At 35.5% G+C, this 22,994-nt stretch overlaps 2 protein-coding genes across 2 annotated transcripts in view; both read left to right on the top strand.

Annotated features, from left to right (window-relative positions):
- Window positions 1-23: 23 nt before the first annotated feature.
- Window positions 24-8,563, top strand: LOC117337945. The gene is made up of 5 exons (XM_033899103.1): window positions 24-297; window positions 808-997; window positions 4,127-4,266; window positions 6,962-7,115; window positions 8,316-8,563. Exons 1-5 carry the CDS (start codon window positions 270-272, stop codon window positions 8,488-8,490), a joined length of 687 nt encoding a protein of 228 aa, XP_033754994.1. The 5' UTR covers window positions 24-269; the 3' UTR covers window positions 8,491-8,563.
- A 12,277-nt stretch (window positions 8,564-20,840) lies between these two features.
- LOC117337331 (phosphoethanolamine N-methyltransferase-like) overlaps window positions 20,841-22,994 on the top strand; it is a 28,812-nt gene continuing 26,658 nt past the window's right edge. Inside the window, exon 1 of the mRNA XM_033898254.1 lies at window positions 20,841-21,104. The gene's annotated coding sequence lies outside the window, so the exon portion shown is untranslated. The remainder of the gene's footprint in view (window positions 21,105-22,994) is intronic.

Genomic DNA, 22,994 nt, shown 5'->3' with positions numbered 1-22,994 from the left:
ACAAACGAAGTTATTATCGAAAATGTAAGTTTAGCAATCAAACATTATTTTATCTGTCAAAAGCTAATTTATTGCATCAATCAAAAACGAATTATCCTCAATCAGCTTCTCATTACGTTTGGCTGCTGGGACGACAGATTTTATATTTGTCCCGGCGATGTTCATTGGCTAGAAACGTGATACTGTGTTATATTAGCCACGACGTAACTGCACGTGAGATACATCATCCCGGCAAACGACAGTAAACCAGACGACAGTCGAGTACCAACATGATTCTGATTTTAACGGCTTTGATAGGTAGGTTTGATTAGATTTGAATTTCTCGTTACAAAACTGACAATTTATGTTATTTATTTTTGTATATTCATATACATATATTTTTGTATAGTCTTTTTATAATCTAAAATGCCTATAGTAATGTTGTTGAAATATGATTTGATAACAAATTCTTCTAAAAATAATTGACAATTCTTCATTTCCAATGTTTATTCGCCTTCCTGTTTGACCTTTTGCATGCACTTCCATATTAATTCAAGTATATATAAAGTTATTTCCATCTTTATAATTTCGTACTTTTGTCAAAAATATGTATTGCGTATTCAGAATGTATGATATATTATTCAAATTTCCATTTACACCGTGATTATATTCCCTGAATCATATGAGTGGATTTGCAAAAACAAAGGGTGAATAAGCAGCATGACACACTATGTATGTGACACTGGTTAATACTAACCTTCTCTGTAAGCTCCTTCCGTTGAGCATACGATCATTAAGTAATCATGGCCTGTTACACATATTCTGCAGGTATAGCCACCTCTACTCCTCTCCGGAGGGGATACTGTGATGACACCACCAGCCTAAATCTGATTTATAACCTGAACGAACAGGATGTTGAGAACCAACCATTCGTCGAGTTCATGAGGCTGTTAAATATCGATATCAACGACAATCTTAACAAAGACGACCTGCTTTTCCTGTTGGGAAATATGTGTCGGTAGGTTGTATACAACTTGTTCAACTCAAAGACATATTGTTAAAGCTTGATGAAATTGTGTAAACAAATGAATTATGTTTCTAAAAGTTTGTCTCAGAGAGTCAGTGATATGTCTATGTACTGGTAACTTGAACGCATTCTCAAGGCCTTTAATAGGTTTTGGTCTTCTATTCTGGTTGGTTGGTCTTTTGCATTTGTTTCGATAGGTGTTTATTTTTCTGTCGGAGATGCATGTGTCAAAATGTTGGTTGCTCTTTTTTCTGTCAGAGAGACATTTGTATGTATTTTGGTATACAGTACTTTTTTCCGTCGGAAAACTGTGTCGGTGGGTAAGTATGCATTTTTCGTCTGTCCGAGAGACATCTGTCCGTGGATTGGTGTCCGCTGTTCTTCCGGATATACATTTATCGGTAGTTGTCGGGATGACATGCGCAATTAGGATAGTATTTACTTTTGTGTCGAAGAGATAATTGTCCCTAGGTCGGTGGATTGTTTTCTGTCATTTGTCACTAGGCGGGTATGTAGTTTTCCATTAGAGAACACTTGTCGGTAGGTTGGCGTTTCTTTTCCTGTCGAAGACCCGTGTGTCGGTAGGTTTGTTTGGACCAACCTGTGTGTCGGTGGGTTAGTTTTCACTGTCGGAGAGATATGTGTCGGTGGGTTGTTCTCTTTGTTAGAGAGAGATGTGTCGGTAGGTTGTTCTCTTTGTTAGAGAGATATGTGTCGGTAGGTTGTTCTCTTTGTTGGAGATATATGTGTCGGTAGGTTGATTCTCTCTGTTAGAGAGATATGTGTCGGTAGGTTGGTTCTCTTTGTTGGAGAGATATGTGTCGGTAGGTTGATTCTCTCTGTTGGAGAGATATGTGTTGGTAGGTTGTTCTCTTTGTTAGAGAGATATGTGTCGGTAGGTTGTTCTCCTTGTTAGAGATATATGTGTCGGTAGGTTGATTCTCTCTGTTGGAGAGATATGTGTCGGTAGGTTGATTCTCTCTGTTGGAGAGATATGTGTCGGTAGGTTGTTCTCTTTGTTGGAGAGATATGTGTCGGTAGGTTGTTCTCTCTGTTGGAGAGATATGTGTCGGTAGGTTGATTCTCTCTGTTGGAGAGATATGTGTCGGTAGGTTGATTCTCTCTGTTGGAGAGATATGTGTCGGTAGGTTGTTCTCTTTCTTGGAGAGATATGTGTCGGTAGGTTGTTCTCTCCGTTGGAGAGATATGTGTCGGTAGGTTGATTCTCTCTGTTGGAGATATATGTGTCGGTAGGTTGATTCTCTCTGTTGGAGAGATTTGTGTCGGTAAGTTAGTTCTCTTTGTTAGAGAGATATGTGTCGGTAGGTTTGTTCTCTCTGTTGGAGAGATATGTGTCGGTAGGTTGATTTTCTCTATTGGGTATATGTGTCGATGGGTTGATATGTACATCATTGTCGGAGAGAATGATGCCAAATGTTGGGCAGTACAGATAAGACAATGGCAGTTAGTGTTATGTGATTACTATTTGGGAGGTTTGTCAGGGGGTTAGTATAAGAATAACGCGTGGGTCGAAATCTCTTAATTGCACAGTTCATTGTTGCTTTAATGACAAAACGCATTGACAATACGGTTGCAAGCGTTCTGTTCGAGCTATACAACATCAAAAACTGGCAGTCTTGCATTATTCAATTATTCAAGCCCATTTATAAATGTCATATGAATAAAGCTTTAGGCTGATTTCAAATAAAATGAATCAACGTATTTAAATAATTCAATATTATATGTACCCGAGTGTTAGAATCTCTATCTGTGACACAGCGACTGATAAAGTCTTATATTCTAGCGTGTCATACAGGTATGTCTGTATTAATGGTGATGAATATGCTTGGAAAAGATTTAACAATCTTCAAAAAGGCATGTGTTGGTAGAATGATATGTAGACTTTTATAAAGGAGTATGATATGTCAATTTAACTGTATTAGCTAACATTATTGATGGTTTTTGTGATCACATAGCTCATATAACCCTTTTTATGTCATCATCGATAGCTTTGATATGGGTTATGGTCAGGAGCAAGTAGTGGTGTTTAATTATCAATACGATGTATTAGAAAATACTAAAGAACTGTGTGAATATATATGTGAAGTAAGTATTAAAATGTAAGATGTAATATATCATCAATTGTATAAAATAATGCACATCTAGCCCTCTATACATGTTCTGTATACGTCCTGATATTATTGTGCTGAATGAATAGCCGTAAGGTCAAAAGTAACAAGAAATTTAACTAATATTACAGAAAATTAACTGCAATTTTTCATAACCGAGTGAATTAACAGTTAGAAACTATATACGCGTCATTCAACATATATATGAAGGAATTTTTAACAACTGTGTGCATATCAAGATCTGACTCAATGCATAACGTGTAGCATTCAGGGAGCGGACGACCGGTTTGCATGTTTTCAGTAAAATGTGTCCAGGGGTTGGGTCCTGTTGGCGGCCTTCGGCAGAGGTAGCACCATAAAATCAGTGAGGTAGCACCATACAATCAGTGAGGTAGCACTATAAAATCAGAATAGGTTCTGTGCTATCACAACTAGACAATACGCCACAGACTCCTTAATACACATACACACTCATCACGTCCTTAAAAGACCATAGCTGATGTAAGGAAGTTGCCAAATACGAAAGAAAACATGTAAAATGAATTTGTTTGGGTACGAATTAATCTATTTCAAAAATGTAATTTTCTCCTAGTCTACGACTGACAGAGATGGTATGTGTCACCACCGAGAAAATAAATTACAGCATATAATGTGCGTAAACATCATGACATTTTCACAACATTGTAACAACACGTGAGCTATGTGTGTTACTAGAGTGGCAACATATCGTGAAATAAACTTTTGAAGCTTACAGACCTTCTGTTTTATCAAAACGTCACAAAACACTAACAAACCAAACAAAATACATACACGTGGACGGTCATCATAATCAATATCATGACTCGTTGATAAACTATTAAAAAGCACAGAATAAGTGTTAAACATCGGTCAGTTAAACAGGAAATATATCATAACGGCTTTATACTGTATACTTGAGTGTGAAGCTCCCATCACCGATGTTATTAACGCAGTATTTGTTTTCTTGTCACAGACAAAAAGTCCTAACGCTGGCGTGGCTGTTACGACAGGCTGAGGGCGTCTGTCCCCATCCAGAAAAGATCAGGAATTTGATTCAACCAAGTGGCGCTGTTTGTGATGACAATGGAAATTTGACCGCATCTGCAAGGAATGGTATGTGTTGATATCTGATTCATATCCTTATCATCAAAATATTATTGGGAGACTATAATTTGTTTTATCACTATATGATATAAACATTGTCATATGGTGCGATACATGTTTGTGGTGCCGTAGATGCGATGTGTTGGAGCAGACTGCGCCTACACCTTTGGAGATCCTGGTCCTATATTGATTCCTTTCAGAATCTCCGCGTGGATCTATTTTATTTTCGTTTCATCAACTTAACACTTTTTATGTGAATAAATGCTTTCTAGTACGGTGGTTGATTTCGGCCATGTCGCAGTGTTGCATCGGCGCCAGCGCAAAGCGAAGAGCGACCGAGTGATATTTTATCTCCCGACAAAATGAACGTGCCATGCGACAAATTTACGTGACAGTGCAACATAAAAACAACTGTCGCCCTGTCGCATTGGTGGGCTACTTTTTTCGCCAGAGCCCCACTTGATTTACACTCTTCTCAGAAGAGAAGCCATCTAAGAAGATCGCATTCCGTTATATGTAAATCGAGTAAACCGGGAGAATATAACCCAAAATAAACTAGTTTTTTAAGTTTTCTCAAACACTATGACACACAAAACATGCGTGTATGTGTCATATATCCTTCTCTAGTGAAACTCATCACTCACACACTTAAAACATGGTCGCTGCCATCTTGGAAAATAAATCTTCCAGCTTCGAGACGGAAGAGGTAGAAGATCTTCCAGAAGCAGAAGAGCTACAAATCGAGTGACCGGAAGATATATTCCAGAAGGAAAAGAGTGCAAATCGAGTGGGGCTCTGGTTAACTGGCGCTCTTCATATAGCTCATTGTCGTTCTGCACCTGGCGCACTGTCGCTTGGTACTTGGTATAGTGTCGCTCATCGACAGTGCGACATTGCCGAAATCAGCCACCATAGGTTTTCATGTTATATGTTTTGAACAATATAAACGTCGAATTTCACTCATTTAAACCCAGTAACACCGAAAATACTTAACAGAACATTCCCTTCTTCTTCGGGATATGCACTTGCCATAAAAACTATTCATCTTGTACGTGAACGATACTATGTTGTACGCAGAAGATCATAATTTATACGTACAAAATAATATGTTGTACGCACAAGATACTAAGTTGTACGCACACGATATAATATCTTGCACGTGCAAGAAACTATTTTTTATAGTGGCCAGACAAGGATGTAACAAAATCAAAATTGCCTACACAATTTTGTATTGGGCAACACACGGTTTTATTGAAGCCAATGTTATAATGATAGACAGTACGTTTACATAGTATACGATAGTAATTTAGACTCAAAATATATATTATCATATTAAATCATGATTATATACTGTACCCTATTGATGTGACATTTTCTAATGGACACAGGATTTAATCAGGGTGTAATGACTATCATTTGTACAATCATTATATACAATGAGTGTTGCCATTATACCTCTCGAAACTGACATGAAAGACAGTTATATAACTAATGGGTCCTTTGTAATTAGTAGTTATTTCACATTGCAAGCATTTTATATTTTCATTTTCTCTGTCAGTCAGTTAATGATATACAATTTATTCGTGTTTGTTTTTTGTTTTTGTTTGCCTTGTCTTTATTTTTAAAACTTGGAGTCGTTTTGTTTAATCCACTAGTCAGGAGGAGCATCGCCAGAACATATCATGTACATTACATGTGTTATACATTACAACATGTAACTAGCACTTCATGGTTTTGGGTTAAACACCTAGTCAACCATAACCATTTGGGGTTAAAATGATTGTCCTGTCGTATTAATTTGTGACTACCTCGAGGTACATACAACAGACAGATATATACATATGCCAGTTTAACACGAAACAGGCATATGTATATCTTTCTCTATTAAAGCTACACAAAGGAACAAAATAAATTGTATTTAAGCCATTGTGTTACATAAGCAACAAAAACAGATGCTCATTACAGACAGGTTTTTTTTTGGTATATATGTGTCGCCGGTTTTGTTAGGTTACCTGAGACGAAGTCGTCCGTCGTCCGTCGTCCGTCGTGCGTCGTAAACAATTTATATTTTCAACTTCTTCTAAATAACCAACAGGCCCAGAGACCTGATATTTGGTGTGTAGCATGCTGGGATGAAGGGCTACAAAGTTTGTTCAAATGGGTGACATTGACCTTCATTCAAGGTCACAGGGGTCAAATATGCTAAAATCTTTAAACAACTTTTTCCTAATAACCATAAAGCCCAGAGACCCAATATGAGGTCAGTAGCATGCTGGGATGAAGGGCTACCAAGTTTGTTAAAATGGATGACCCTGACCTTCATTCAAGGTCACAGGGTCCAAATATGCTAAAATATATCATAACTCAGGTAACCGTTAAGACCCATGGGCCTCTTGTTTACATACCGGTAATTTTTGGGCATGCTCGTCATTACTATGGTATACGTTTTTTCAGGTAGATATCAAGCAGGAAGCTTTCTACTAGCCCTACATTTCATTGATTTTGTATCGAATAGCTGTTGAATATAATTTAAGTGCACCAATTATTCAATCTGTTCTGAACTCATATTCACGTTTAATTTTAAGGAGAGAAAATTAATATTGGTTTAATCTTGTTTTTCAACCCCAATGAAAATGGTTGTCATCATATACGTTTTGAAACTATCGAATGGAATACTGTTTAATTAAAATGCCATTTTTTTCAGCTCTTAGTTCCTTTGTGAGGGTGAACAAATCTGTCGATTGCCATTTAGTCTACCAAGAGATATATACTACGTGCGAGGTTGATGCCATGTTCAACGGCGATGGTCCTTTGTACCCAGAATTAACATTGGAAATAGATATCGCAGAGAAAACAAGGTAACTTATTTTAACACAAGTAAACACAAATAAATCCCACAGACAATACAGTGTTTACATCTTCACTCTATTATTATAATCTCTAATTTCTGTCTTTGTTGAGATAAGAAAATCTCACACCGGTAAAATTGTACGTGGATATTCCTATCCAGGGTACCCTAGTAACTATAGGATCATCTCGTGAAATGTAAAAGGAATATCTCTTTACATCACTCACGGATGTCATCAACTGTGCGTTCAATGTTCGGCAAAATAAGTTTGTGCTGATTTGTACTCATTCCTTCCCTTGGCTGTACAAATCTGTAAAAAAATAGGAGGAAACATTCCTACCAATAACAATGTTTAACTAATTAACTTAATTTGATTCTAAAGCGTTTAGCTTGGGTAATTATTTGTATTTAATAATTTTATTTTGATCGTACACACATGAAATATGCTTGATAATATCCCATTTTTGTGTCGCCTTTGAAAAAGGAGACATATAGGTATTACTTTTCGGCGGCGTCGGTGTCGGTGTCGGCGTCGGCGTCGTCCGGAAAATGGTTTTCGTGCGATAATTTTAGTAGTTTAGAACGGATTAATTCGAAACTTCATGGGAAGGTTCATTACCATGATAGCTCGGACAAGTTCGATAACCAAAATTATTCGCACCTTTTTAAAAGAGTTATAGCCCTTTAATTTTTTGCGAAAATGGTTTCCACTCAATAACTTGAATAATTATTACAGGATTAATTTGAAACTTCATGGGAAGGTTCGTTACCATAATACTGTGGACAAGTTCGTTAACCAAATTTATTCGCACCATTTTAAAAGAGTTATGGCCCTTAATTTTTTGCGAAAATGGTTTCCACTCAATAACTTGAATAATTATTACTGGATTAATTTGAAACTGAATGGATAGGTTCGTTACCATAATACTGTGGACAAGTTCGTTAACCAAATTTATTCGGACCTTTTTAAAAGAGTTATAGCCCTTTAATTTTTTTTTGCGAAAATAGAATGTTTGTTACCATAATACTGTGGACAAGTTTGTTATTGTTTTTTTTTATTCAAGTCCTAGTTTTAAAGAGTTATGGCCCTTTAATTATTCGCATACACAGGCGACACCTCCACTTCCGTGGAATTCTTGTATTGATTATTCATAGATATATGACACATATATAACGAGTAAAATGTTGTTTTTATTTATTTCTTATACAGAATAAACACCGCCGCCATTCGGTGTACACTGCCCCAGTTAGGTCGACTTCCTCCGAGTTGTGGAAGTCCCGCAGACCTGAAGATATTCTCACTGATATCGGAGCTTATACAGTTGCAGCCAATAAAACTCGATGGGGAGGTTGATTTTGGAGCCTTTTCTGACGTTATGACATAAATCTTTTCCAATATGAAATCCACAATCATTATTTATTCCCAGTCTAAAATAATAAAATAATGTGGCAAAGTACCGTCAGTGTTTTTTCTTTATTATTATCATTATTATGTCTTAGTGTTTGTATATAACGTTGAGAGATAACTACTCATACATTGAAAAGATTATTGATAAACTACAATTTATGAGAATATATTACCCGTTTGATATCTTATGTGAAAGAAAATAATTATCGTTAAGTTTAACTCAAATCTAAAAATACCACCGAGCTAGGTTTGATTGTGACAGTATCTCCCTTCCAACGTGAACGTAATTGCCTCTGCCATAAACAATGTGATACGATTGTTTCCCTTTGACTGAGTGACATTTGGCATGATATATTCAACAAGGATCACAATAAAGATTCAAATCAATATAGGTCCCTATAACTATCTAAAAGAGACGCATTTGCCAATCAATATATTTTAATCGACGTTCTTACACTTCTATGCAGACGCATGCAGTAAGAGTAATGGACATTTGAAGTAAACACACAATTTCAAAATAAGTAAAAAAGAGATAAATTTAAAGATAAAGAATACTAGCCCACTGACAACTGATTTTATCTATCAAACCATTAATGATGCAATCGTGCATACACCTCTCATTTAAAGTGAATTTGATATGTTTCTGTTTGATATCAGAAGTCACACATCCAGACTAATATACAGAATGAAGTAGTGTTCCTTGTCTTATAGTAGATGGTCGGCAATGTGTTTCAATCTGATTGGTAATTTCAATCCTGTCTTTAAAATCTAAGGTGTAAAACAATTATGCTATATTATAGAATGGTTTGGTAGAGGTTAAATATAAGCTCTATGAATCAATCTACATTAAGCCGACACTATGCGTGACAATAGATGCTATGTTTCTTGATATGAGTGAGTGCGAAATGTGTGTGACCTCCATGAAATAAATAGGTCATCGTGCAATAAATGGATACATCTAATCTTAACCAAATTCTACTGAGCAGTGACATCTGAGCAAACATATTGTACATTGTCATTTTTACTTGCATGAAAACTATATTCGAAGCTGTCTTAAAATGGTCGTAGTAGACTCTTGAGATTTGATAATTGCATCCGAGACCTGAGTCAGATCTAGAATGATAGGGAGTATCCATTGTATTGGAAGCTTACTAACAAGCCTGACTTAATAGTACTAAAGGCCTAGACTTGATGGCGTAACAAATGTTCAAATGATACTCGGGTGAATAGCGCATTACAAATGAAGCATATACAATATAGATCAAATTATGAATATGGAACTGATCATAGTTGTTGTTTCCTTTTTGGGATTCTTCAATTATGGAATGGGCAAAAAAGTGTTGAAATCCAAAAGGGAAACTTCGGAAAAGTTTAATGGACCTAAATAATTGTTTATATTTAAAAGGAAAAAGACATTAATCGCCTAATCACAGAAAGAATGCAACACAATAGAAAAGTATTAATGATATTTAGATTATCTAAATAACGTATTCATGCATTACTTGGTACAGATTACCTATTTTGTTTAACGTCATATCAACATCTAGGGTAAGCGTTTTTGAAGGTCTATCTGACTAACAGTTTGTGAAGGTCTATGTGACAGTGTATGCCTAAATAAATGGTTTTATCCTATAACTGACATTCTCATTGTCGGAATACACCTATCACATATTTTTGTTTAGATACAACGAAACACATGAGAACAGTTTACCTGTTTATTGCAATACAGTTATAAATACAAGCTATATATCGTTTGGCATACCAGGGACTACTCACTCAATACAAAAACCCTACACACTAATAGTATATAAACTTAACAAGACCCTGGATGCTTCCAAAGCAGCTGCTACACTCTATAGCCGAATCTGGAGATACTGAATGAGGAATCGCATAAACAATGACTAGCTAAACCCTCAACGATATGAGAGATGCTGTTAACGCTAGCTAGACCCTCAACGATATGAGAGATGCTGAAGCATACTGCAATGAAATTATATTCTATTTTATAAGATTGGGACAAAATTTCCAAGGCATTAAATGCCAAGTTGAACAAAATGATTCAACAAAGAGTGCATTTAAATGTTTCAACACAGAGTTAGAGCCCCCATTAAAACCTCAGGAACCCTAATTAGAATATCAACACCTGAAGTACATCAAAGCTATTAAACATAGATAATAATATGTCTCCCTAAAGTCAAAAGGACATCTGCTGCTGCTGTTGCGACATATATTCGACTGACCTAATTCCAAGTGAAATAATGTTTAAAAAGCGAACATATCAGGAACATTGTTGATACCGTTTCACTTAAAAAAAACTTTTTGATGACTGTTGCAGGATGAATATATTACATGGTTAGTATCTTAAAATATCAGCTATATTCTGGCGAGGGTAAAGAAAGACAAAAGTCGCTCGCCAACGCTTTTGTCTTTCTTTACCCTCGCCAGAATATAGCTGATATTTTAAGACACTAACCATGTATTCTATATGCAATATATATCATGATTTTACTAAGAATACAATACATACATTAAGAAAGGTAATGACTTTTACTTAATTGCGAGCTGGTCGTGTTTACCTATCGCTTTATTTTCAAAACATTCCACAAACATTTTGTAATCTGGATCATAGTAGCATATTCTAAAAGCGAAAATAGTATCAGTACAATAAATTCAAAAATTGTGCAAATCAAAAATAGCTCAAATGTGCGTGCGAAATTTTAATATTCAAATGGTATAAAGTATAACCACTTAATAAGGATCCCAATTATAGTAAAATTCTCTATAAAGGTCACTCAAGGGATAGAGATCAGTCACGTTATAGGCAGGTGACCTTTATGCAGAGGAATATTAACTGTGTTACACTGAGAAACGACACAAACTGAACAAAAACAAATTACATCCACGCTCTTAAATAAATGAGTGAATAGGTCTCAACATGTCTTCTTTTACCTTGACGACGCCCACTATGTGGATTTTAGTCAAGTATTTTTCCATGTCTTCAAAGTGAGATTTAGGAATTGAGATACAAACAGCAAAGCACTAGCATATAATAAACACACAATGTAGTTCTGAAATGTATTTATCAGATAAAATAAACAAAATTGTTTGATCAATATCAAATATTATATGTTGTATTAAAAAACACGTAAAGCAAATAAATGTCGAGATCACTACTTATTTAACCGAAAAGATAAAAACTATGAAGCTCTTTCAATACATTTTATAGTCGAACACACACACTTGTGTGAAGGCTAGCATTGATCAGGTGCACGTTTTAAATGTAATATAACTATTGGGTGTCCATCAAGTGTTTTATGACTCTTATAGACGCGGCAACAGCACTGCTTGGTTTTACCATAACAAGGCAGACAGGGTTTTAGTCAGTGTTAGACAATACAGCAGTCAGTCATGAATGGCTGTGCTACAATTCAGCACTCATCCCTAGAGACGGCCAAGACGAGATTAGAAGCAAATGGTATCAGAATGCCTTTTTCCAAATGGATTGAGAAAATATACTAGTACAATTATGTAAGGTAGACGTCAGCTTACAATATACAAATTTTTTTTTATAAACAATAATATGATTAAGTTGATACAAAGGTTTCAGCTTTTTACGATAGTTTACCTGTAACTGTAATATAGAAGATCTAAAATGTGTGTATTTAGTACATGCATACATTCAAAGATGACCATTTGGTACTGATAACAGTAAACAAACCATTACTATTATGTTTATACATTGTTTTTAGAAAAAAGAAAACAAGAAAGCATACCGACATACGGAGCAATAATTTAAACTAAAAAAAAACTGAAAAAGTACAAGGAAAAATACTAGAAGCTTCGGAATGGTAAGCGTCTTCTTCATCGAAGACAACCGCCATCCAGATAACCACACGGATTGATACAGGGTTCGGTAAAGGGTCATTTAATAACAATGTCGGACTCCTGCTATATTCGGACCTTCATCATCAAGATTCAGTATCAAATCGTCTATTGAAACTCCATACCCACACCCCACCATCGCGGACTTCCTTCTAAACATCAACCATACGCTCTCTTTATTCAGTAATAACAGGATAAAAGGTAATTGTTAGTCTAGATTATTCAAGATTTTAATGTTTTTATTCCCTAACCTTACCTTGAAACTAATTTGATGCTTAAATGTAACATTATTAAGGATTCTGTATTGATTAAATGTTCTTATACGTTAAATACTTTACGTGAACCAGCTGAGAGTGTTTATGTAGAGCCTGTTACCATCACAAGTTTGTAACAATTCTTCAACTGTCACGAGAACCACGTTAAAACTTGTAAAATCGACAAGGATATAAAGTGGATATACGTCCTTGGTAAAACTACTCTATTTCCCCTATCCTCACTGGTGTACATTCGAGGTCGTTATCATCGATCTATTGATGTGTTGGCAGGAAAGAAATATATGAATTCCTTAAGGACACCATTCACTTTAGAAAGTATGAAGGTTTTCGTAGCTCAGTGTTTTGGTGTAAATGGTAGTGACTGGCGGAATTTTTGACCTTGTTACATCGATCTATAGTTGGTAACCACATCACTTTTGTCGTGTGGTAGAGTAACAAATCGTCTGCTGTGCTTACTGTAAGTCACTTGAATGTTTGTGTGCTTTCTTTCTCGTAAATATTGGACTTTTTTGTGGATACTTTAGATTTTTATATTTTCACGATAAGCAAATTTTGCCGAGGATATGATGACCTTTTTAAAAATTAATAGATACTTTGAAAACAAAAAGGGAAAGTATGGCACATGTCACTGTTTCAGCGTGGATTTTTTTCCATCTGCTAGTCGTGAAAACACTATCCGAGGAATGTATGACTGAGAAGGTATACTTTCTACTCGGTTCTACAGTAAAAATCATTTCTCTTTCTTTCAGAATCAAAATACATTTACTTTTCTACTTTTCTTATCACATATTATTTAATTAACGTTTTATCTCGGATTGTAATTTTCATTTTGAAGAAAAAATTATAGCTTTCATATTTTCTGAAATAACCTTTACATGTCTTTTAGACGATCCACTGAATATATATAACAAGTCTATAACGGGACTTTAGTTATATAATATTCACCGCTACGTAAACGATCGAAGAATGTGCGATAAAATACCTTCAAATTGGATAGTTTCCTATTTTCCAGGATTGGAAAAAGTGGCTTTGAGAGTGATATTATCCTAATATCAGCGATAGCAGCTTTCGCTGCAAAACAGTTCCCTTGGTGATACGTTAACACTGACAATAAAACAACCGTATAATTCTCTGTCTTTTTATTCTGTCTGCGTTGCATTTTATATGCGTATGATCTGAGACCAAAGGAAATTTCAAACAGATCTGTAGTTCATTTCATTAAATTATCAAAAAAATATGGCGGCATCCTTTATGTGATTTAAACAATTGAAAGCTAATTAAATTATCTCTGCCGCATTTCACACGTCAGCGTTACGTGTTTTCTAATTTAGATATTTTAAAATGGAGTCATCGATGCTGAGTGAACGTATTTCAAGATGAAATTGCATTCCTATGGATTGGGGTATCTTTGTAATAAACCATAAATGTATTAAACTATAAATGAACTGTGACGACAACCAGTCAGGGATTCGTCTAATCAGTATATTCCTCTTTATACGAAGATTCCGTTATTCACTTGTACTCATTAGACTGTGTTGATAATCTCTTCGTTTTATGCATTATGTCCTTAGCGTCAATGACAAGCCCTAGAAGGACGAAATAGCTATATGATGCAGTTTTAATTATTTTTGGTGGCTCTACTGTATCGAACTTTGGTTTTAAACATGACAATATATTTTAGTGTCTTGTACAATCCTTTGAGATTGCAGGTGGTAGACACTGCTGGTGGAATTTTTAGTCCGCGAGGTTATAATCGTAATCTGATTGTTCCATTTTGATTTAAGTCAATTGTGACACGTTTCGGAATATACACATGTACATGGCGTTCTTATTGAAATCGAACCTAATTCGACTACTAGATATTAACATTTTAGTCCCAAAGCAGCTCTGGTAAAGAGTCCTAGAAAGACGAAGCAGCTGTATTGTACAGTATAATTCGTTTTAGTTCTACTGTATCTAACACTCGATTTGTTGAGAAGCCTCGATATCTAATGATTTTTTGTATAATTCCCAGAATCTGAATATGGAATCGATAAAACAATAAATTGATGTGCCAAATACACAAAAATAATAACGAAGCGAAATAATGGCTTTAACTCGAAAACGATGAAATGGAGACAACATTTGAACAAAGTATAGATTAACGGGGAACCTGTATCAATTACAATGATAATCAGACCATGTGTTCTGGAGGAGTAAGTGTTTTATATTTCGTCAAAGACACCGGTGACGTAAATTATGCCATTTTCTCAATAAATATATAAATTGGTCGTGTGGAAATTTTCATTTATATATATATATATATATACATATCAGCGTTGTCTTAAAATATATATATATAAGCACTTTTTAAAAAAAAATGTGCATCAGTAGATAGCAAAAATTTGATAGTCTGCGTGAGAGAACATTTCTATTTTGCGTTTGCTAGATCAGACAGAAGTGTTAATATGCCACTGTAATTGGTCCAAGAGGGTTTCCAGGAAGGGAAATATGTTCATCAGTGCGTTGGAGGTTTACACAAGGGAATTATCATCACGTTCATATTAGTGAGTTCATGACATATAAGCAAATGCCATGCACCTCGTGCGACATTTCTTGTAATTCACATTGGACATATATCATCTACGTGGCAGCTATCAGCCCACAGGGCGTGGACTGTTATTCCAATCTAAGCACTGAAGACAATGTTATTACGAAAATAATCGCGTGCCATCACGACTTAATAAACATTCACTGTTTAAAAATAGTGACAATGCAATTGCTGTTTCTGAAAAATTCAAAGGTCACATACATTATGCTCATGTCGATTTATGAGATGGTGAGAACGTATGGAATATATTTTCTCTTTCAGATTTGAGTTTCTTAAGTGAGCTGTCTTTTATGTGCTAAAGTACTGATCCGCAAGCACCTGGAGAAAACACTGTATGAGTAGGCTCAAAATAGGAGGCAAATATGTGTGTCAGTGTCTGAAAATAAGAATGATAGTAGTACATTAGAAATGCATGAACAAATATGTATACAGTTGTTTCATGCCTTATCAGTTAACAACGAAAAGCATTTCCCCTCGGTGTTGGGATTAACTCGATAAACCGTTTTCCGAGGGTGCGTCTATAATCACATATATCCTAGAGACTTAATTAAAAGGTCAATTTTATGTATAATTTTGATAATCTAGAGACAGGGATCCATTCTATACAAATGTAAACAGAACACAATTTCGCAAAATTGTTACCCATAATTGGAAAAGTTTGAATTAAACGTAAAACGTTTTAAGATGATACTACTCAAAATTACATAGCGAAACATAGCTATCAAACATTTTAATCGTTTTTAAACTTATGTAAAATGGTTATCAACCTAACGACACCTACATCATCCATTCCCTCTGGATTTAGCACTGTCTCTGTCATTGACATGAAATAAAATACAACCTAATGATATGTGCTATATACAGTGTATATATTCGATCGCTTTACAAACCCAATCCAGTCTACCTATAAATATAAAAATGTGTGAATGATTAAAAGGTATTCCCCACAAAATGAAATACGAGACTGTCTTCAGCGTCCAGGCATCCATTAAAAAATACTACTTCATCTGCAAATGAAATCGAATACCATGGTTTTGATAATGTCCTTGGATTGTACAATAGATATATATGAGAATAGAACATTTATACATGTATATATTGAGTGAAACAATAGGGGTATATGGTGAGTAACAAGTATCAGCATGCACTCCACAGCTATTTCGTCCGTTCTAGTAATGTAAGGGACCATAAGTGTAAAAATCAAAACAATTACGGTATTACAAATAGAATAAAGTATTTTATACAAAACATTACATACTGATTCTATTATTTTGCTTTTATCAATAAACCACTGAAATGGTTCAATAATTCATAACTGTTTATTTTATCGATAAATCAATGGAAACTATTACAATGTATGATACCAAACAGTCCATTCTAATAGTATTATTTTCTTTGGTATAGATAGAACTACCAAATTTCGAATATTGATAAAAATGTGATTGACATTATCGTACATATCTATTATATATGGAAAAATTTATATTGTGTTTATTTTACAACAATATCTAAACAACATATATTGATCAATCTTGTTGACCCAGATGTTATTGCGCGAGGAGCCTTAGTGTGGGAGGGAACCAGACTGTCCGGTGAAAACCCAAGTTGATCGAGGAATTGAACCTAGGGCCGACTAGGTGAAAGGCCAGTGCGTTAGTGCCACCCGACCATCCATTGTAGATGAACCGCTTGAAATCGTGGCTACGTTTCATACTAGATACTACCGTATCTTTATTAAGCAATGAATATGTTTGTTTATTTCATACAACATCTCCTATTACGATAACCTTGCCGGCTGTATTGCTGAGCCACTGAGATCTAATGGTTCTATAACTCAAACCAAATCTGCTAAAACTGGAATTCTGTATATTCTGTTTTGGTGAAACACATTGGGTTTTTTTCCTTTGAGCAATAGATGGTTGTTTTATACCCTTCTAGTATAGTAATAACTCCATATATCATAGGCTGGTATCTAGACCAGCGATAAATAAATGTAGGTGATGACTGAATCAGGAGAGTCCCAGTCACTCCCGGAGCCGTGCTGTACTAAAACAGGTCATCTCCTATTCGGGGAGGCTAAGGTGGCGCCACACCATATCGATATCAATGGCATCGTAGTCTAGTTACTACCATATCATAAATCATTCCTTCATTGTAGGGCGCAGAAATATCGATGATTCTTAATTAGAATCTGACACCAGAAGAGCTTTGCAATACGGGAGCATCTGTAATAATTTGCAACAGGAACATCAAAATTTTACTAAGATATACAACCTAAATTATATACAAAAAACATCTAAGTGCAGTATATCAAAAGACAGAAACCGCATTCTAAAACACATCGGTTTTGAACGTTGGTACAGCTCTTTAACCCAAGAAATTTGAATGATACATATTATGAATTTGCCCTTCAGACAAGGCGTAAGAATTGCACCTGCTGTCCCATACTCCTAAGAGGCGGCTAAATTTGGGATTTTATCTTTTCCTTTGGTTGTGGCTAAGACACTCACTTTTGAATCCCGGTTGAGCGTTCGTCCCTGTGAAGAAGGCGTTGGGTTCTATCCCCCGGCCGAGACGTACCAGAATCTCTAAATGGTAGTTACTAATCCTGCTGAACACTCAGCATTTCGGAAGCAGGACGACTGGTTCGTCAGTTGTCAATATAATATGACCAGGTTAGGTATTCTGTTGGGTTTCTTCGGCGGTATACTTCAGAGAGAAAGCAATATAAATCGGCATCAGTTCCGCTCTTCCATCCACACGATATTTCTCCCGTGGTAGTCTCCATTCAAACTGTCCTTTAAAACCTTTATTTGAGCGTTCCTACCTGTGAGGAATGATATAGGTTCTGTTCCATTCAGACACAAACCCAAGTCAATACTATGACATTGTTCCGGTTGCGACATTTTAGTGTGCTTTTACATTGAAAGTGTCCGTAATTCGCTCCATAATTCCACATCATTTATAAACGGTCTTGTATTAATGAGCCATAATAGAATGTTAAAACCAAAGACATTACGATTATGTTCATTTATATCAATACAAAATGATGAATTCCGGTATATTTCATAGTTTACCTGAAATGGAAGCGGTGAATTGTTTTGTGTTTTCTATATTGATTTTGTTAGTTTTAACATCGAAAGGAAAACAAAAATACACTGGTTATTAAAATATTCCAGTAATGTCAATGTAAACCAAATTTGAACTTGATAGAATTACCAACGTGATGCAGCTACTGAATCACATAGGCATGAGTCTACCTTGGCGTTTATAGGCGATATACTGTAAACGTACATATCTTAGCGGTGAGCTTATTTTAGCGCTTTTGGCGCAAGAAGCATTACGTTAAATCATATATATTGCGATATTTGCACTTTTTATATACTGTTTCTACTCGAATGATTTCAGCGCGCCAATTCATCAATGCGCTAAAATCTTAGTACCGCAAATAAAGGAGCATTTACAGACTTTGCAAGTAAACAGCAAATATTCCTAGCTAGCAAGGTAGCTCAATGCTTGTATTAACATCATCTTCCCTCTGTTTTTCTGCTGTATATATGTGTATATATTCTAGTACAATTAATACTATATTTAGTAAGTTATAATCGACCGGGTAATCCATTAAATTGCGCAGTCATTTGGATAGTGCACGTCAGCATGGCTACAATAAGAAAGTGAGCTCTCTCATTTACAATCTTTAAATACGCCTTTTCGATATAGTTTATATCGTGGCGATGCCATGCAGATGTAAATACATTTAATAATATTGTAAAACAAATACTTGCATGCAAATCTTAACATTTATCCATTAAAACATCAGCTATTATACCAATAAATGTGCTCAGATTAATTCAAATATTAAAACTATTTAGTGTGTAACGTCTGGGTGGCACGCGGACGTTAGCGTGACGTTCGCTGATATAACGTGGGGCTCCCTGTGGCAGGAATTGCACATCGGCTGCTCAACTACAGCGAGTGTACACACTAGAATAGGATCTGTCAGCTCCGACAGTTAGCCTGGATCAGCTAGGATCAGTACAGGTAGCGTTCAGGGCTCTTTGACACGAACAATAAGGCTATCTTGATGTTGAGAATATATTCCTGGAGGTTGTGTTGCACTAGTACGTTAATTTGAAAGACTTGTTTGTATTTTTTTCACACAAATGAGCAGCACATTGAAATACGGTTTAGTGACAGTTTGAGTGTTTGCCATATTATAAATATAAACATTACCATACATTTTTTCATCCTTTAGGACTCGTCAGGGATGATAGGGATATCATACAGCGTTTTGTGTCCTTGTAAGACTCGTCTGTGATGTTAGAGACATTAAGCAGCTGTTTCGTCCTTCTTGAACGCGTCATGCAGTGATGATAGGGACACCATAAAGCTGTTTCGTCATTTTACATCTCGTCAGTGACGTTAGGGGCATCATACATTTGTCATTCTAGGTCTCGATAGTGGTGACAGGGATATTATACAGCTCTTTCGTCCTTCTAGGACTCGTCAGTGATGTAAGGGACATCATACAGCTGTTTCGTCCTTTTCGAACTCGTCAGTAGCCTAGGGATCAAAAAGAATAAATTAAGAAAAGAAGTAAGGGAATCCAAATAAGCCTTGTCTAGAGTTAAGATATATTTAGCAGAAAAAATGCATAAACCTAAATAGTAAATTGATTTTATAATTTTTAGGCATCGGAAATGTAGGGAATGACATGAAATATATTCTAAACCAATACTGCAGTGAAAACAAATTTAAGATCAGCCTGCCGGTAACAGAAAACTTCGTGGACTTTAAGTCCACAAGCAGAGCTTAAAACACAGCAATGTCTAACTGATGTTCTAATTCTCAAAATGAAAAGCTATGAATTAGCAATTAAATCGGTGTCATTCTACATAGAGATGATCCCCTGGTAGGTGAAGCTTGTCGTATTATAGATTTTCGTTAAAATAGATAAAAAAAAAAAACATAATGGATTAGGTCTTGTTCTCACGGAAATACAACGGCAGCATCCGATGCGCAAAATGCTATTCTAACACAAACTCGATACGGAAAGATATGAACATGATATATATTTATACTAGATGTTCCGGAAAGGTAAGCGTCGTCCACAACATCTACATGTAAAATACAGACAGTGTCACGTTCTTCTTAAGAAATGACCGCGGATTAAAGATCTTTCAACGATTACAACAAATCTGCACCCGAGGTATCTGCTAGATGTGATAAGTAAAATCATGCATTTTGTTACGTTTACGCCTAATAGAAATTTGACTGCGTTCGAGTAACAGTAAGGTATTTGACGAAATGTATCGCTGTACTTGATACTACGGGCATGTAGAACGTAAGTAATTTAATTGATTACTGTGTTCAATCAGAAATTAGCTTCTGTCCGTTGTCTTGGAATGGCCACTGGCTTCTGTGTACCTGTCTACAGTCGTTGTTGCTAGCGAGGCGTCACATCAACTCGTAACTGCAGGATCACGCTAAGCTCAGCCCAACTTACAGTACTTTATTACTGCGATGAGTGTAGACGTCGTGGGAAATGTAGCCATATCGACCATAATATGACACAGTGTACTTTCTTTATCTTTACGTTAAAATATCAAAATTTGGCATTTCCATCGTTTTCAGTCTACTGGCTGTCACGTGACCTATTCGATGGTTTACACCTTGTCTGTGTATGAGCGTTATGATCAGTGACTTGTCATAGCGCGTGCTGTTATTCGCCGACTGTGGTAATTGAAGCAGGGATATTCTAGGTACAATGTTTCAGTGGCAAATCATATCACCACAAGACAAGTAGCGAACTGGTGTTTTGTAGAGTATGACGGAGTGGTGTCGGTAAGTACTAGCTGATAAGTCTATCAAATATTGGCATCTGTATTCGGTGATTATTTATCATACGGATGTAATGTTAATAGTTTAAATGCTATCAGAAATGCATCTTATATTAGGATAATTTCATTTTATAGATACATATATTAATGATGTTACATGTGAATATAGCACCGATCATGTAAGTTGACATCAACTTAAGAAGGTTTGTATAAAAGAAATGTACTATCAATATACATTTAACCAAGCCATGAAAATAAACCTTGAACATAAACCTGTTTTATCTTAGACTCGTCACTCATGTTCGGTACAGAATGTTTAGAATTCATCGAGGGAATTTAGAAAAATGGGCCTTTATTCGAAATGTGGTTTGAAACTTAAGGCGATTTTCCTGTTTTATCACGTTAATCATGACGTATATACAATGTAGTTGTATTACTGATTTATATTCGCATGACTTAAATTTACAAAGATACAAGTTATTTTTCTATATCAGGTGGGAAAAAAATTGCAATCTTTCAGGATTATTACAGAATTATTATACTTTATGTTTTAAAGAATGTCGGAAACCCTTCCAAACGTGTGTAATGATAACTTACATGGCTTGTCATTAGTATAACCTGTTTCCAGTATCAGTTAGGATAGGACAGCACTCGTGTGACTTAATGGGCTGTTTTAAAGTAAACTGAAGATAACAACATCAATAATATATAACCTTGACTGAAACAAGCATTATCTTCCTTTGATAAATTCCACAGTGTCATATTTGGTGTAACGGTTGATTGGTTGTACGGGAATACCTTATTGCATATGTAATTGGTACTTAACGATTATCATAGATGTTTAAGATATGACAAAATCAATTGTCGAATGGTAGTCTTTTAATAATTTTATCTTTAAAAAGCAAAATTGAATAAGTATTGGTTGAAATGTATGTAGCTGAAAGGCAATGTATAACTCGGAGCATGATATAATCATACAGATTTGGAAACTTGATATACCATGGATGTAAATAATGCATCAATGCAAAATCAAATGAGTTTAATTCTTATAAAAGATTATTAGTAAATCGGAGCCAAACGCAAGGAATATTCTAATAACCTCAACACACATTTACAACACCAAAAACAGGAAAAGGATATTAAATTGTTCTTTTTCTCTTGTGAATTATAAGACATACTTTGTGTTGATCAAGATACATCTGTAAAATTACATACGTTAACTAGACATTTTCAGAAATGAAAGAATATTTTATAAAATCTCTTAAACATAGGAATATCTATCAGGGACAGTTTATGATAAAGCATCCAGTGTGTAATCTGAGCTTTGTTGATTGGACGTATTCAAACTTATACGACGATGAGGACATTACTGAACGTACGACTATGGGGAATATAACTGAACGTACGACTTTGGGGGATATTACTTAACGTACGACTATGAGGGATATAACTGAACGTACGACTTTGGGGGATATTACTTAACGTACGACTATGAGGGATATAACTGAACGTACGACTATTGGGGATATTAATGAACGTACGACTATTTGAAATATAACTGAACGTACGACTATGTGGATATAACTGAACGTGCGACTATTTGAAATATAACTGAACGTGCGACATTTTGGGATATAACTGAACGTACGACTATTTGAAATATAACTGAACGTGCGACTTTTTGGGATATAACTGAACGTACGACTATGGGGGTATTACTGTTAACGTACGACTATGGGGGTATTACTGTTAACATACGACTATTGGGGATATTAATGAACGTACGACTATTGGGGATATAACTGAACGTACGACTATGGGGGTATTACTGTTAACGTACGACTATTGGGGATATTAATGAACGTACGACTATTGAGATATTAATGAACGTACG

The sequence above is a fragment of the Pecten maximus genome, chromosome 11, assembly GCF_902652985.1.
Source record: "Pecten maximus chromosome 11, xPecMax1.1, whole genome shotgun sequence".
NCBI lineage: Eukaryota > Metazoa > Mollusca > Bivalvia > Pectinida > Pectinidae > Pecten > Pecten maximus.
Note: the sequence above shows the minus strand (reverse complement) of the source record. Positions and strands in the feature narration are given on the sequence as shown.